This window comes from Anabrus simplex, chromosome X (genome assembly GCF_040414725.1).
Source record: "Anabrus simplex isolate iqAnaSimp1 chromosome X, ASM4041472v1, whole genome shotgun sequence".
In the NCBI taxonomy this organism is placed as follows: domain Eukaryota; kingdom Metazoa; phylum Arthropoda; class Insecta; order Orthoptera; family Tettigoniidae; genus Anabrus; species Anabrus simplex.
In genome coordinates, this window is record NC_090279.1 from 115,811,726 (window position 1) to 115,830,278 (window position 18,553).

The 18,553-nt window shown below is 40.1% G+C and overlaps 1 protein-coding gene across 1 annotated transcript in view; it reads left to right on the forward strand.

Moving 5' to 3' along the window:
- The window catches only part of GluProRS (Glutamyl-prolyl-tRNA synthetase), a 399,755-nt gene that overhangs the window by 173,719 nt on the left and 207,483 nt on the right, over positions 1–18,553 (forward strand). Inside the window, exons 12-13 of the mRNA XM_068230702.1 lie at positions 2,471–2,583; positions 10,217–10,316. Coding sequence (XP_068086803.1) covers positions 2,471–2,583; positions 10,217–10,316 — 213 coding nt within the window. The remainder of the gene's footprint in view (positions 1–2,470; positions 2,584–10,216; positions 10,317–18,553) is intronic.

The window sequence follows — 18,553 nt, forward strand, 5'->3', positions numbered from 1 at the left end:
GTGCGATCAGTCGTTGAGAGGAAGTTGGATGAAAACCAGTGTGGTTTCAGACCACAGAGAGGCTGTCAGGATCATATTTTCAGTATGCGCCAGGTGATTGAAAAATGCTACGAGAGGAATAGGCAGTTGTGTTTATGTTTCGTAGATCTAGAGAAAGCATATGACAGGTTACCGAGTGAAAAGATGTTTGCCATACTGGGGGACTATGGAATTAAAGGTACATTATTAAAATCTATCAAAGGCATTTATGTTGACAATTGGGCTTTGGTGAGAACTGATGGTAGAATGAGTTCTTGGTTCAGGGTACTTACAGGTGTTAGACAAGGCCGTAATCTTTCACCTTTGCTGTTCGTAGTTTACATGGATCATCTGCTGAAAGGTATAAAATGGCTAGGAGGGATTCAGTTAGGTGGAAATGTCGTAAGCAGTCTGACCTATGCTGACAACTTGGTCTTAATGGCAGATTGTCCCGAAAGCCTGCAGTCTAACATCTTGGAACTTGAAAATAGGTGCAATGGGTATGGTATGAAAATTAGCCTCTCAGAGACTAAATTGATGTCAGTAGGTAAGAAATTCAACAGAATTGAATGTCAGATTAGTGATACAAAGCTAGAACAGGTCGATAATTTCAAGTATTTAGTTTGTGTGTTCTCCCAGGATGGTAATATAGTAAGTGAGGTTGAATCAAGGTGTAGTAAAGCTAATGCAGTGAGCTCGCAGTTGCGATCAGCAGTGTCCTGTAAGAAGGAAGTCAGCTCCCAGGCGAAACTATCTTTACATCGGTCTGTTTTCAGACCAACTTTGCTAAATGAGAGCGCAAGTTGGGTGGACTTAGGATATCTTATTCATAAGTTAGAAATAACAGACATGAAAGTAGCAAGAATGATTGCTGGTACAAATCGGTGGGAACAATGGCAGGAGGGTACTTGGAATGAGGAGATAAAGGCTAATTTAGGAATGAACTCGATGGATGAAGCTGTACGCATAAACCGGCTTCGGTGGTGGGGTCATGTGAGGCGAATGGAGGAGGATAGGTTACCTAGGAGAATGATGGAGGGTAAGAGAAGTAGAAGTAGAGGTAGACCAAGATGACGATGGTTAGACTCAGTTTCTAATGATTTAATGATAAGTGGTATAGAACTAAATAAGGCCACAGCACTAGTTGCAAATAGAGGATTGTGGCAACATTTAGTAAATTCACAGAGGCTTGCAGATTGAACACTGAAAGGCATAACAGTCTTTAATGATGATGTGTGTATGTATGTATTTAGGTATGTATGATGACAGGAAACTTTATAATGGCAGCCAATCTGTTGACTATGATCAGGGTGTCAAGTCTATCTGCTCTGACACCATGGTTAGCTGGTTCGAGTCCCGATCATGGAAAATAATTTCACCATTGGAATGTTGGCGGGCAGAGTAGGAGAGATGGTGGTAAACAGTTTCTAGAGTGTGTGCCAAAAGTCTGGATTTAATTCCAAACCTCTCTGCATCATGGATATGGAGTGAGAGATAGTAGGTTTGAACCCCACTGTCGGCAGCCCTGAAAATGGTTTTCCATGGTTTCCCATTTTCACACCAGGCAAATGCTGGGGCTGTACCTTAATTAAGGCCACAGCCGCTTCTTTCCCACTCCTAGCCCTTTCCTGTCCCATCGTTGCCATAAGACCTATCTGTGTGGGTGCGACGTAAAGCAAAAAAAAAAAAAAAAAAAATATGGAGTGAGGGCATATATCGCTGTTGATGGTATTTCTTTCGTCATTGAACAGATCCCTTGGTGTAATAATAATAATAATAATTTCAATAATTTCAATTTGACGCCATCTGGCTGTCTGCTCATCAATTTCCACATTCCGTTTTACTCTAGGCCCCCACTAGATGGCAGACTGAGTAAACCGAAACTCTCTTGGGCGTCTATGGCCGAGATTTAATTAATTTTGTCGGTTATACACCAAATGTGTCACCAGAGATCTTTTACATGCCAACATCGTACGACATGCAGTGAAAATGGACTTTGTTCCTCCCTTCAAAAATCCGACTATCTTGGGATCCGAAGGCCAACACTCTACCACTGATCCCTTGGTGTTATTAAACAGGAGTAGGCTCTGTGCCGACACCGGGATTCACCCCATCCGTACTTTCATCTCCTCTTGTCCAGACGCGATGGTCACCCATGGGCATGAAATAGAAAGACCTGCAGCTGGCGAGCTGAACATATCTTCAGCCATACGATAAATAAAATAAATAGAATCCTGGTTGAAAAAATACTCTAATTTTTATTTTCCCCAAAATGTTAATTTCAGAATTAATGGTGGGTAAATATGACAGTTGATCTATAACGAATAACATTGTCGCAGCAGTTTGGCGATGTCTGTACGTGGACCAAATTATAGGGTTCAGTTCATTTCCTCATTCTCTTGTGTTTGCTGCAGCATGTGTATTTCTATGTAATGAACGCGTGTGTCCACAGACTGAAGTTCGCATGCTGGGAGAGCCAGAGCTCACGAAAATCAAGAAGTCGGACATCATCCAGCTTCAGAGGAGAGGCTTCTTCATCTGCGACAATGAGTACAAACCTGCAAGGTGAGTGTGTAACATGTCCTGCTTGGTTTAGGTCGTATAGCTGTTATTGCTATAGGGCCTAGAGTAGAGCATGCTTGCTTTTTACTGTATCACACTATAAGTGTACACTTGATTAAGCAGTTTAATAATACATACAGAAAAGTTATAAGCTTTCAGTAAGTTAATAATTAACTATTACGGCGTGATCAAAAAGTTTCCGTTTGAGGGCGTTGCTGCAACGGATGTGTAGGCAAAGGGATTAGCGTGGCAGTCGTGTCGTGCCAAGATGCATGTGTTAACGCTATGAGCACTACCCTGTGCCGGTGTAACTTAGACTCTCAGTTCTGTCAGTTTTTGCATTATAAATTTATTTATTTATTTACTTGAGTCAGAAGCATACAATAGAACTTTTTGATTTGGTTTTACATTACAATTTAGTAACAATATAACAGAAGGAAATTTTACACATATATGCCAAAATGGTATTAACTAGTCTTTGCCCAGAAGCGAGCGACTGCATTTCCGTGTGCCTTGAGCAAATCCTCCTCACTGCAAGAATCAGGGCAACACGAGCACTGACACATATGCTTGGTAGTCTGCACCTCTCCGCATTCACATAGTGGTGACACATCCAAATATCCCCATTTCACTAAGTTGTCCTTAGACTTTACAACACCTGTTCAGTGATCTCCATGTGATCCAGTCCAAGTTGTGTCCAGTTGGTAAGCATTCAGCTGGTTTCGTCCATGTTTGAAGATGACTTGTTCTGGCTGCCCACAATTTTTCTCTGGCTTCCTTTAGAGATGTGTTTAGTGGAGATGTTGACTGTAGGAAGCTCCTCCTAGATTTCAATCTAGGCTTTGGTGGAGTACGTCTGTGTAATGGATGTAGCTCATTTTCTTCAACTTTTTTTCTTTTGACATTTGCGGCAACTTCCCGGCGTATATCAGGAGGAGCAATTCCTGCCATACAATACAGTTTGTCAACTGGAGTTGGCTTCAAACATCCAGTAATTAGTCTCACAGTTTCATTAAGTGCCACATCTACTTGCTTTGCATGGACGGATTTATACCACAAGGGGCAGGCATATTCACCGGCGGAGAAGCAAAGTGCCATGGCAGAAGTACGGACCACCAGAGGTTCAGCACCCCAATTACTGCCAAGGTTCAGCACCCCAATTACTGCCAACAAGTTTCCGAATGATGTGACGGGCTGACACCTTGTGTTTGATGTTTAGGCAATGCCGTCGGTAGGTGAGGGACCTGTCTATTCCAAGGTATTTGGGTGTAAAACAGTGCTCCAATTCGGTGCCTTTCCAAGTCACTTTCATTTTTCGTCCTGCCTGTCTGTTTTGAAGATGGAAAGCACTGACCTGAGTCTTTTGTGGGTTTGGCTTTAGGTGGTTCTTGTTGTAGAAGTCAGAAAAGGTTTCTGGACTTCCTGTAAGCATCTGTTCTGCTTCTTCAAAATCACTTGTCTGTACCGTTAAAGCGAGGTCGTCGACATGTATGAAACTTTTGGTTGCATGAGGTCTGGGCTGATCATTTGTATAAATGTTGAAGAGTATTGGTGACAATAATTGGTCCCTTGGGGTAAACCATTCCTTTGGGTCCTCCACCGGCACTGACTTCCTTGGAATTCAACGTAGAATCTTCGGTTATGCAATAAGGTTAGGCATAGATATCTATGCCTAACGTCATCTTCAATACGGAACAATAATGAGAGTTGTTACTTGTAATATGCAATAAGGTGTCAATTATTCTCGTGAAACCGAAGTCCAGGGTCAAGCTGTAGATCTTGTGAAGCATTATGTGGTGTTGGACTGTATCATAAGCTTATGAGAGATCAATAAATGCCACTCCAGTGATCTGGCCCTTCTCAAACCCATCCTCTGTGTGTTGTGTTAAGTGAGTTATTTGTGCTGTACAATTTCTCTGGGGGTCTGAAGCCTGCCTGTTCAGGTATGAGTAAATTGTCAATCTTTGGTGATAGGCGGTTCAATAGCAGCCTTTCAAATATCTTATAAAGATGGCACAATAATGAGATGGGCTGGTAACTCTTGGGGTCAGAAGGTTCTTTCCCAGGTTTCAAGATAGCAATTATCTTAGTTTTCCTCCATATTTTCGGAATCTTGTTCTGCCTTAAGCAGTTATTAGAGAGTTCCACAAGCCCTTTCAGTGTTGCTGGTCCAAATTTCTTTATTTGCTCTATTCTTATATCATCTAATCCAGCTGCCTTGTTGTTCTTACATTGTTGTATGGCCTTTTGCAACTCATTTTGTGAAAGTGGCTTTGAGAGCTCATTAGTTTCCAGATGTTCTTGTCTTTGAATCTTGGGTCCTTTTCCTCGTTTGTCTGTTTTACCATTTTTCAAAAGCTGTTGAGGTATTTGATTTGGAGAAATGTTTACATGGGTTTTCTTTTGTGTTGGATCATTACTTAGTCGACGTAGTAATCTCCATGCCATACGGCTGCTTTTGCTCATGTCTAGCCTTTCTATTGTTTCTATCCACCGAGTTTTCTTACCTTCTGCCACAGACTGAGTAAGTTTTATAGCAGCATCTGATGTTTGTTTGCTGAAAGGGTTTTCTTCGAAGAGTTTAATGTACTCTTCTAACAAATAGATGTTGTCTTTACTGAGTCCTGGAATGTAATTGGTACGACATCCACGTGGGATAGATTTACGAGATGAGTCCTGAACGGCTGCTATAAAATCATCATATGCCTCAGGACATGGATGTATTTTCAACACAGGACTATCTAGTGCCTCAGAAAACATATCCCAGTTCGCATTCTTGAAATTATATCGTCTTCTGAATGGAACCATTTGTGGTCTTACGGCTGCAGTAATCTGACATACAATAGGTCTGTGTTGGGTATTTGGAATTGGGGAACCAATACTCTTGTGGCATTGTGAAGATGCTTCTTCACTGGTGAATATCAGATCAGGATTGTATCCTCGTTTCCAGCGTCCACTGTTAAAAGATGGTTGTTTTTTTTGCTAGTTGCTTTACGTCACACCGACACAGATAGGTCTTATGGCTACGATGGGACAAGGAAGGGCTAGGAGTGGGAAGGAAGCGGCCGTGGCTTTAATTAAGGTACAGCCCCAGCATTTGCCTGGTGTGAAAATGGGAAACCACGGAAAACCATTTTCAGGACTGCCGACAGTGGGATTCGAACCTACTATCTCTCGAATACTGGATACTGGCTGCACTTAAGCGACTGCAGCTATCGAGCTCGGTAAAGATGGTTGTAATTTACTGTCATGAATTAAGCGTAAGTTGTTGGATTCAGCCAACTGCATTACAGCTTCACCATTTTCATCATCATGGTCATATCCCGAAACATTACTATTGACTATTGAAATCTCCTAAGATGAACTTGGTTTTCTGATTGTGGAAATTAGTTGGTTCCTTAAAGATGAATTTTGTATTAGGTGGTTTGTGTACTGAGGTGACTGCACAGTTGTTCAGTTCAACACACAGGATTTCAATATCATCCTCCTCAGTACATGCTGTAGAAAGCACCGATAAGCCATGTTTAACAAATGCTGCACTACCATATTGCCGATGGGGTCTTTTAATTACGAGGTTCATGCCTTGTACCTTAGGTCTTCTATGATATGTATCCCTATGGGTCTCCTGGATACACAGTATATCACACTGGAATTCTTGACACAGATTATGGAGGAGTTCCTCTTTTGGTCCAGATATTCCTTCTATATTTACTGATATAATGTTCAAAGTTGGTCTTGAAAAAAAAATTTTGTACAAGAATTGATAATCTTTACAATTGCTTCTGGATTTGAAAGGATCTGCCGTCAGCATATTTCATAATATAGTCCGACGTTGCCCAGGGTACACCCGATTGCTACTCATCATACTGTAATTGTATAATAGCAGTCTTCGTGGAGGCTCCTTTCGCATACCCTGTATTATAAATTAACAAATTTATATACATATTGTACAAAGAGTGGGCTATCCCATGAAATGAAATAAAAAAAGGCTTACCTTCAGCATTGGAAAGAAACTTAGGCTACAATATTGGTCCATTCTGATATCCTTGTTCACACACTTGAATGTCTAATTCACTAGAAAAGTTTGATAGTTTTTAGTCACTAAATAATAGAATTACACATTGTTATTCCCAATACTTAGCTTTGGTATGTTAACACTCAAAACATTCTCCTATGCAAAGACCTACGTCACATTTACGACGATATATGGTTGTCATTTTCTTCACAGCACAACCGGTGTTAGGTCGTAGCAAACCTTGCACGTACGCTGCGCGTGTCCTTCCTTCTTTGCACCTACTGCAGGTATTCTGTCTGGAAAATGATCTCTACCTACTAGCCTTCCCGCAGTTGATGCTTCCCCTTTCAAAATTTTGTGAACGTTTAGTGGATGATTTGGTGAGTAGTGTTGGGGCCAAAATTACTGAAGAATCACGAGCATCAACTGCGGGAAGGCTAGTAGGTAGAGATAATTTTCCACACAGAATACCTGCAGTAGGCACGAAGAAGGAAGGACACGCGCAGCGTACATGCAAGGCTTGCTACGACAAGTCCAAACATAACACCGGTCGTGTAATTCTGTTATTCAGTGACTAAAACTATCGACTGTTCACTTATCCGTGGGCTGTATGCACACGTAGGTTTTCCTTTACTTGTACAAGGTCCGGGATCCATATCTCAATAATTATACAGTACAAATCGACTACTTGAGAGATGATTGCAGACTGTTGCCTCACTACATTTTCATTCTAAATCTGTGAGGTCATATAATCTATCATTAGTACACGCGCACGTATTTGAGCTTATCTAACCGGAGCGCGCGAGTACGTACGTCAGCAATTACGTAAGATCTAACTAAGCGCACGTGGCTACGAAACATTGTCCCTAAGTTGCACCACCAATCACTATCGATCGACAACACCACCTAACGATAGTAAAGGAAGATCAAAAATTAGATGTATGGCTTTTCAGGCGACAACACGTCAAAGCAGAAACTAATTCAATAACGTGAATAGCTTTTGAGTGGCTGAATTTCAAAGATCGTGGTAATAGTATTACTAACAGCGGCACTCAGGCGCACGCCGCGTGGTAGTAATATTACTACCGGCGGGCGCATAGTGTTAAATGCAGTTATGTGAACAATGGCGACGTTATTATCAAAAGTGTCCAAACTGGACCAACGTACTGTGATTCTGTTCTTGGCTGCCGAAGAATAAACACTGGTGGACATCCATTGGAGAATGAAGATTGTGTATGGGGCAGCATGTCTGTCGAAAACCACCGTTGTGGAATGGTGGACAAAGTTCCGCGTGCAGGTCACGTTTCGACATGATGCCGATTGATCTGGGAGGCTAGCCTCATCCATTATGAATAACAAGAAGCGGGCAGTGGATGAGGCGATTAGGGCAGGCCGTTGCATAACCATTTGTGTGCTAGGAATGGATCTCACACTTTCGGTCCCCTCAAAAAGTCGTTGAAAGTTCGACGCTTCCTGTCGGACTAGGATGTGCTGCAGGCAGTTACTGACTTCTTCACGGAGCAGGAGACAGTGTTTTATCACACGGGGATCTTCATCTGATGCGCCACTGGGATGAGTGCCTCATTGCTTACGGTGATTTTGCCTGATTGATATGCCGATTAAGGACTGTACGACCGTCGAACGGAAACTTTTTGATCCCTCTTATAAAGGCCTGGAAGTAGGTGTGCTAACACAGATGGTAAAGGTGTACCTGGAAGGATGTCTGTTCGATTCCTTGTCAGGTAGTCCAAATTTAGGAGTGATAATATCACTTCCTTCTTTTTCTGCTATTTGTTTTATTAGTTCAACACTTATTCTCCTGTATGTTTCTGTGAAATTCTTACGCAATAAAATACCGGTAGTAATAGCTATTGAAGACTAATATTCTGTTGCTGGTTCTTGGTTATTAACAAGAAAATCTGACAGAGTGGCTCTCAATTTCTTGTTGCATAACTAAATGTTCCGTAGCCCTGAGCATCAACAAGTAAATTGCCACAGTTTGGTGCTTGATGCGTATCCTCGTATGCAAACTGCAACTATGACTAAGTTTAGTTTGAGGAAAACAAGGAAAATATTGCACTGAATGAGTTTTCTCCTGAATAATCACATTACACGCAGCACATTACATGACTGTACCAAATATTGATTTATTTTGACTAAAATATTTCCTGTAATGTGGTTTTAAATAAGAAAACCTTTGAATGCGTTTTGGTCAGTGTTACAAGTGAACTATGTAGTGTGAGTGGAATGTTTTTTTTTAAAGACTTTATTGGCGAAGTACTATATAATGTTTTATTTATTATGACCTAACCTGTACTGTTATTTGTAGAGCATAAGATAACGTAATGACCTAACCTGTACCGTGTAAGATTGGTGACGTGCATTTGTAAATAGTAGAATTCTGTTCTGTAGTTCCTGGAAAGATCCAGAACGTGACATAACTTTTGTACAGGGTGTGTTACTTTGTTTGTAATGTATTCTAGAAAATATTTCTGACTGTTCTGGAAATACGACATTCGCGATCAGGCGTATTCTAGAATGTTAGTCAAAGTTCGCGATCGAAAGTAAGGTTGTGATTGATGAGTCTAGGTGGCGATAGGGAACTCATGCACGCTGATTGGCTGCCTCCAAGGCCGCAATTTCCTATATATAGTGAGCGAGGCAGTGTTTGAATTAATTCTGTATCCTGAATTCTGTCGGTCTTGGTCTATCTGTCTGTGAGCAGCCTATCTGGTTGACGTCTCCCGGTTTCTGGGATGGCACTCTCCTCGGGTAAGCACTCTTGAATTCCGTTCCTGCTAAAATTTCCGTAATGTTCCGATTTGCTTTTCATACAGGAGTCTGCCCTAACCTCGCCTAGATTCAACAAATTAGTTACTTATGACGCCTTAGTTTTTCATCTGGGCTTACCTGTTCGTTTCCGAGGCATTCCCATTTCTTGTTTCACTAAAATATGTAGAATGTAGTTTAACATTATTTCCCTTGGGGTTTGCCTCTGGTAGTTCTGTATCATTTTAGTTACGCTAGGTTTTGGATAACCTTTTTCACATCACTGTATTTTGCATTGTACAATTGCATTGGTAAATAGATGTATAGTTGATTTGAAATTTGAATTTACACTGCTACGAAATAAGCTACGTATATCACTGAAGTTATAACTCGTAACTTGGAATCGTATTTGGAATGTATTTGTAAAATTATTTGTAAATAATATTTTTCAAAACCAAGGATCACGGCGATTTATTTTCGGAATCCGCTATCTAAGCCATGTCCATGCCTTTGGTAGGTTCCCAGCCCTTTTCATCTTCCCGGTTTGTTGTTCACTAGTTGGCCCTACTGATATTTACGTGCATGTTTTGTTGGAGATCCGCTTAATGCCAGCTACTGTTTTTCCGAGTGTGTAGTGATTTCTTACTTTGTGTAGTTTACTCTTACCTTCCCCTTTTAACTGTGTTTGTGCCTTGTTTTGGTGTTACCACTGTAGTAGAGGTAACAGTCAGAACCAAGATTTACGTATAGCTGCTTGACGCATAACACCGTCCAATTGTGGTCGTGCACATTCCATCAGTGACAGCTACTATGGCTAGTCTCTCTATACCACCTGTTTTGTTTATTTTTCAGCGTCCACACTGGTAGAGAGTCTCCACTGATCTTGTTCTACGTTCCTGATGGACATGCCAAGCAGGTGCCTACTTCAGGCCTAAATAAGAAGACCACAGAGGTAAGTGTTGCACACGTGTGTGCTTTTCCTCGCTAGACTCGCGCTACATGTTTGTAGAACACACCACAAGCATAAGAGGATTTTAATTGATGAATACCATGTTGGTTCTTTATTAACTGTGAGTGTTAAAATAATTCCTTTAAATGGAATGTTATAAATATTTTCCTCCATTCAATACTTAAAAAACTATACCAACAAAAAATCACGGATGCTCTTCGTGTTACGTTAAGAGCGATGGTGCTATCAGTGTCGCGGAGGTTAGTCTGTTACTTCCGGGCGGGTGATTCAAATTGACGAACTCTCCATATTTGCTACGGCAGAGCACAAGCGAGAGGTGTGTGATGGAGATGCACAAGTTTCCTCATTCGACTCGCACAGTTCGTTTATTAAATAGCCATAACTACACTAATGCCCTTGACTGCTTTCCACATCCTTTTCTTTCCAGGGTTTCTCACACTTTTTTTTCTCTTCTCTAGATCAAGGAATACCATCACCAGACCTTTTCCATATTCCTGCTGTTTTTCCATCATTAATCTCATGGTAAATACAGGATCTATCATAGATCTGCCCTGTCAGAAGCCATACTTTCCACCCTTCCTCTCATCCTCCTTTCTATTATTCTCTCCAATATTTTGAACATTTGTGACAAAAGTGTAATTCCTTGTTAATTGTCACATATATTTCTATTCCTGGTGTTAACTTCAGTCATCAGGTATTTGCATTTTCCTCCATATACCTAGATACACCTTAGCAGCTTAAATAACCAATGTAGACCAATAGGTCATCTTGTTATGTCATCCATCCCTGCTGCTTTTCCTGTTATCATTTGTTCACCAGCCATTCCACTTCTGGCATTCTAATATCAGTCTCCGTTCTGGCTTGTCTTCATTTACTCCTACACTCTCTTCTGCATCATTTCTCACATTCAGGAGTTTATTGAAGTAATCTTTCCACTCTCTTCCTTCACTTGTTTTGTGTAGATTTTCTTTTTTTTTTTATCAAATCCATACAGCATCCTTTTTCCACCAATTATATTCTCTCCCAACTCCTGTGTGAATCTCTCCCAACGTTTTTCTTTTTCTCATTTACCACTTGTCTACACTTACTTTTAATTTCTTGATACTTAATCTTACCTCTTTCCTATCTCTATTCCATTCTTGCCATGATTGCTTCTTTTGTTTAACAACCTCCTTCACCTTTCCATTCCACCAAGGTGTCTCCATTTCCTTCACTCTCGCCGAAGTTATGCCACAAATCTTCTCTGCAGAGCTTACTGATGTGTTTAAGTTTGGTCCATTTTTCTTCTACATTTTCTGTCCTGTTTTAATTCCTCCTGAAATTTCTCCTCAGTTCCTTTATCTTTTAATTTCCATACTTTCATTTTCTTCTGTCTTATTTCTTTAACTCACAGTTTTACCATTTTCAGTTTTGCTACCACTACTCTGTACCGGCCTCATGGTGTAGGGGTAGCGTGCCTGCCTCTTACCCGGAGGCCCCGGGTTCGATTCCCGGCCAGGTCAGGGATTTTTACCTGGACCTGAGGGCTGGTTCGAGGTCCACTCAGCCTACGTGATTAGAATTAAGCAGCTATCTGACGGTGAGATAGCGACCCCGGTCTAGAAAGCCAAGAATAAGAACTGAGAGGATTTGTCGTGCTGACCACATGACACCTCGTAATCTGCAGGCCTTCGGGCTGAGCAGCAGTCGCTTGGTAGTCCAAGGCCATTCAAGGGCTGTAGTGCCATGGGGGGGTTAACAAACAAAACCACCACTACTCTGTGGCCTCCATTAAAAGCCTCACGTGGTAGTGCTGTTTCATCCATTAATTGTTTTTGATTTGTTGTCTCAACCAAAAAGTAATCTATACAGTAAAAACCTTGTTAATTCAAAGTCGTTGGGACACTAGAATCGGGTTTCGAATTATGTGATTTCGAAGTAACTGCCGCCAGCTCGAATTTCAGAAATGCCAACCCTTGCTGCATCACAAAATATTGTATTTACTTGCGTATTAGAACCCTTATTTTTCCACTTTTACAGTCAAAAAATGCGAAGGGTAGTCTAATATGCGATACATCAAATTTTGTGCAGTAAACACAACAGGATGTAAATGGATCAGAGAAGTAAGAGAGGATCTGAAGGAAATAAGCCTTACAACAGAAGACACCAAAAATAAGATAAAATTGAATACAAAACTCAAGAATACAAACCTCCGCTTTACCCTTACACAAAACAAACCAACAACACGCACATTTTCAACTGAGGAAAGGGCACGAAGATCGGAGCGTCTGAAGAAGTACTGGGAGGACCGCAAAGCCCGAACAATCCCTTCAAAGAGACCTGAACGACGGACTGACTAAAGTGATCCTATGTGGTCCTAAAAGAAGAAGAAGAAGAAGAAGAAGAAGAAACACGTGACTTCTAGGCTGTAAATTGTACATGTAAAGATTCTACAGTATTCTTTAACAAACTGAGTTTTACTGGCTATTTTTGTTTGGAGCCGGTATTTATAATTTTAAAAAGGCAATAAATGGTAAACACATGACTTTTAGGCCTACATATTGTAAATATACTCAATCACTTTTATTTACCGTATTAAGTAGTATTAACACAAAATAATGAAAAAGATCTTAATGGCCAGTCATTTGTCACTGTCAGTTGTATTTGCTACGCGCGAGCATCGCCGTACCTACGTTGCCAACGCTCAGCTGATTCAATACGACCGTGTCGTATAGCCCGCATAAAATATAATACTGTACTCCAAAAAGATAATTATTCATGAGGGAAAATAAATTCACACTTATTAACAACATCCGGCCCTAAAATGAGAATACAAGAATAAAAGAGAGTGAGGAAATAACAAATTATGGTATTTACAGTTAAGTGATGGAACAGGAGGTTACGGTCTACAAAGGAAACACTCCACTGATCTCAGACTCGGTCACTTTCTTACCACGGGACATGGTACACACACACTAACCAACACACAAATATCAATAAAACTACAGCTACAATAAACTATTAAACGCATAAGAAAACGTGAACTACGCTATCCTAGAGAGATGAAGACTAGAAGTAACAATTTAAAAAACACAAGTTACTGATGAAAAATGCTCAAGATCACAAACCGTATCGGTAGGCAAAAAGTATATTTACAAGCTATAATGTTCACTAACCACTGCTTTCATCTGAACCATCGTCTGTGTCGTCATCTTCCCATCTTCCCCGCTGCCGGCGTTACCATCCCCCGTGACGTCATCTTCACTCCCGTCGAGAGCATTTGAGATCCCGTATTTTATTTTTTAAATTTTTTTTAAAAATTAACTTTTCACAACAGTTTTGTTCGTGGTAAGACTCCACGCAGTGAGAATCCATTCACATATGGTTTCTAGAGATGGTCTCTGTATTCTCCCAGTTGGTGTGAATGTATGTGTAACAGAAGCCGTCCATTCCAAATAAAGCCTTTTCATGTGACCCTTCAATGGCTTGTTAATGGACACACATAGAAGCTGGAGGATGATTACGAGATCCCTCTCGAAATAATAATAATAATAATAATAATAATAATAATAATAATAATAATAATAATAATAACAATAATAATAACAATAATAATAATAATAATAATAAATCTGCTTCCATAAACTCGAGGGGATTGTATAGTCGCGTGGTATTTTGCACTAGTGTACCTTATGTTTGGGATTTATTTTGCCGTAAAAGAATAAAACATTAGGAAAGTATACTATATTTATGCATATCTAAAGGTGTGGTGGAGGAAATGCATTTTATTATCATTAAAAAATTAGTTTCATTCGTTGTCTCCGTATTTTTTATTATTATTTGTCTGGTATGTTGACAAGTAAAATACTTTAATCGTTATGACTAAATTGCTTTCATCAAATTGCTATTAATGCATCATCCATGAATATTTCTCAACTAAAGTAAACTCGTGTCCTCATCGCAAGGTGGTGCAGTTCTTTTCAGGCACATTCCTTAGAGAGATGACTTGTAAGTGCCATTTTACTGCATACCAACCTTCCTGCCATTCTCCAATCTCTGGCAATACCGGGGCCCCGAGGACGGCAGTTAATAGTGCTAAAGCTACAGAGACAGACGTATCACGCGACTTTGGTGTGGGCCTGAATCGGACGGGTCGGACGGACGAACCTGGAGCTCTCTCAGTGTAGAAAGCTGCGGCGAGTGGAGGGTTGCACTTCCGCCTCTCTTCCTGCAGTGAGGCCAACCAACTAGCAATGCAACCAACAGTAACAACGTTCATCATATCGGCATATATAAGGTTAAGAATTCAAAGCATAGTTTCATAAACCCCCATTTGCATCATAAGTACTGATTATATCAGTTTTTATGGGACATTTTAAGTTGCAATTCATTCACTGATGGCCGATTGCGAGTCTACGGAGGAATACTCGCCACTCGTATTTTCTGACGTGTTGGTTATTTTCCAAGACACAGTCACGCCTCCAAAAATCATCTTCCCCGAGTTCTCACCCTAAATACATGAGCAAAATAATGTTAAATCTATGGCTCTAATAATAATAACCACAATAGTGAAATATGTTTAACAACACTTTTATAGGCTTATCGTAAACTTTTATAGGCTCCCGTGATGGACCAGGAATAGCCTCAGCTCGTCGGAGATGTACCGGTACAGATTGTAAAAGAAAAGGTGTAATTTAACATTAATTTAATGGAAGTCCTTTAAATCAGTTATTTTACTCATCATTAAACCAATTCCTTAACACATACCGTGATAGCCTGTATTTGAAAGTCGAGAATAAAAAAGTAGTAGGCCTATTTCTCCATTTATGGTAATCCACCTACGAACGCACAGTGTTCTGTGATGCTTGTACTGCTTTAGTGGCTGTCAGCTCTGATTGCAAAGAGTACGGAGCTCTGCCGATCTGGCACAAGGCAGCTGAGGGCTCAAGAAAATGTGCGCAAACTTGTACATATATTTGTACAACGCCATCAGAGCTGCAGTACGGCTTGTAGTACCCGTTACGAAGTGGAATCGTTGTTGTTGGTCTCAGCCAAATTTCATTATGGGGTCTAATATGCAAGTTTTATTTTTTTTCCATTCTCTTGGTCTCAAAAAGTTGGGGGGGGGGGGGGTCTATTAGGCGAGGGGGTCTAATACTTGAGTAAATACGTTATTCTAAGATCCTTTAATGCATGCAATCACCTTGATTCACATTTAAACCTTTCAAATGCTGTGGAAAAAATTATATTTCCGAAATGTATCCAACAAAATGCATTTATTCGATTAATGTTCTTGGATAACGCCGTACACTGTCAAACGTAACCTCGCACCTGGAAAAAATGAAACACTATTCAAAGACAAAGAGTAATCTACTATAGGCCTATACGCACGACGCAATACAACTACAGTATAAAGCACTTGCTCAGGGGAGCCAACAAGACTGTCTAATTGGAAACACAAGACACCAACAGAACTAACTTCAAAATCCCAGACGTATATTTAACACAAATATCAAGAATTTAAAAAAACTTCATCCAGTACCTGAAAAGTTAGCAAGTGATTAATGGTCTAGTAGGGTTTGTGTTAGGCTTAATGCCTTCAAAGAAAGAATGTATGAGAGGTTGCTTCATCTTTATTTTATAAGCACTAGCTACAAACTGCTCCGTATGGCAAGTACATAATTTTTCGATTGAATAGTTGCCGCCTGTGCCGTATCTTCGTCGTGTTGTAGCTGCAGCTCCCTCTGGTGTCACGTGATCACAGCTGATCATCATGGCGGTATCCTGCTCTTGTGAAGTAGTCTCCGCATGGTTTGTGGCAATGTATTTGGCAAAAGTTACATCAACATTAGACTTTTGCCGTGACTGCTCCCATTCATCTTCATTGTCGTCTTCTTCTACTTCATTTAACGAACCAAAACCACACTTGATGAAGCAGTTCTTGATTGTCGATGAAGGATTAGCATCCCAGGCAACTGTCACACTCCGCATTGCATCCATCACGTTCCACTTGTGTATTTCTCCTGCCGGAATATTTCTAGCGGCTTCACGGAGAATGTAATGCACCAGTCGCTTTCTGTAGGCATGATTCAGATATGAAATTGTACCTTGATCTAGGGGCTGCAAGTAGCTTGTACCAGTAGTGTTGGCCAGCAGAAGAAGACGCACATGTTTTAAAATTAAATTATGTTTGTGCGCAGCGCACTGATCCAACAACAGAAGTATTTTTCTGTCCTGGCATGTCATTTTGCGCTCAAGGCATACTAGCCACTCCTCAAAAATGTTGCCTGTCATCGAGGAAATTTTAAATGCCTTGTATTTGCATGGAAATTGACTGATGCCCTTAAGACATTGTGGCTTCTCGAAATGCCTATGACGAGGGGAGGAAGTCTTATCGCTTCCGTCCGCATTGCAACACAGGACCGTGACGCTAACCTTGTAAGATTTCCCGCTATGGCACTTCTCTCCTTTAAAACCATAAGTCCGTTTGGGGTCGGCGTTAAAAAACAATGCAGTCTCGTCAGCACTGAAGATATTGTTCGGTGCATATGAATTGATTATGTGAGCCGCACTTTCTCGCCAACTGTCTGCATCACTAGTGCTCATTGATTCTGCTTCTCCGCACACTGCCTACCGTGTGATATTGTGCCTTTCCTTAAAACTCTGAAGCCACCTGTTTGGACACTGAAACTCCCGCCCCATCTTTAGCGCCAGTTCATTTTCCTTCGCCTTAACAATCTCGATATCAACAGGGATATTGTTCGCTTGAATATGCCAAAACCACTCAATCAATTCCACTTCCAAATCAGTGTGTTTAGCTCCTCGAACACGCATTCGTTTTGCTTTGTTTATACCCTGCATTCCTTGAGCTTCTGTGCTCTCACGATTTTTTTTAAACGTTGAAAACGTGGACACAGTAATTCTGAAGTCTTTAGCTATTTCAGTTTTTGTTTTTTATCCTTTGTCAAACTCCCTTATCATTTTCATCTTCTCGTTCTGTGTGTTGGAAGAATATTGATGGTTAGTCATCTTGCTGCGCAAAGTAGGAACACACGTGACCTAAACTAAAGTACTGTAACAATAAACTAAATCACAGCATAAATAAAATGTAATAATTTCGAAGTTTATAACTGCACACTAAAACTTAAATGAGTAACTACAAGAATACAAAAGAACTATTATTTCACTAGAAACTCTGAAGTACGCTGTAGGCACACCAAAGTCAAAGTTTGGAGAGATAACCCTGCACGTTCTGGAAGATGTGTTCTGTCACGACATGTAGAATTTTTAAATTTAAATTATGCCGTAAAATATTATTTTTAACAAAATGAAAGACAATTTTGAATTAAAAGTGTGAATTTCGATAATGGGACTGACGTTGCTCTTCGAATTATGAATTATCCGTATTTCTTATTAAACAATTCAAATAATATGCAAAACCGTACCTCGTGTTTCGGGAAACGAGAGATTTGTACAATTTACAAACTTCATTGTATAGATCCGTATTGATACAGTTAAAACTAAGAAACAATGTTAGGTTTGGTCCACCCAATCAATACACATCATTTTACAAATGAACTATTTAATTAAACATATTAAATATAAATAGGGACATGTTTCATCTCTATTTAATCACGTGGTAGATTACAAAACTCAAAAATCAGAAATTGAAAAAATGGAAGAAGCCAATGCCTTTTAGGGACATTGTTGAGAAAGGCAAAGGATATAATATAAAAACATTATTGACACAAAATGACTCAATTCTTGCACAAGCCTTTGTTGTCTTCAATGTTAAAAAGTGAAATCTAATTTTAAATACGACAAGCCTAGTCAGTCCTCAGCGACCTTCGAGGACGTCACTCTGTTAGCTTTAACACTTGAGGTGGAGTGGTCGACGTAGGACAGGCAAGGTGGTGAGTGACCAGATGAGCACTCACTTTACATTTCAATTGAATTTTTTTTCTTTTTTTAGGCCCATATTGTCAACACACAATCAAGTTCAACTTGTGTCAACAGCATAACTCCACCTTCATCTAATCAAGAAAGCTATTTTAATGTGGCATTGTTATCACACTATTTTATGTACAATATGCATATACACTAGAGTCCCGTAAATCCGAACCCCGTTAATCCGAAAGTCTGGTTGATCCGAACTGAAATATTCACTTTTTTAAAGGAAATTCTCCTTATTGAAATGAAAGAACATACTTTAGAATGAAAATTTACTTGCATTTTATTAG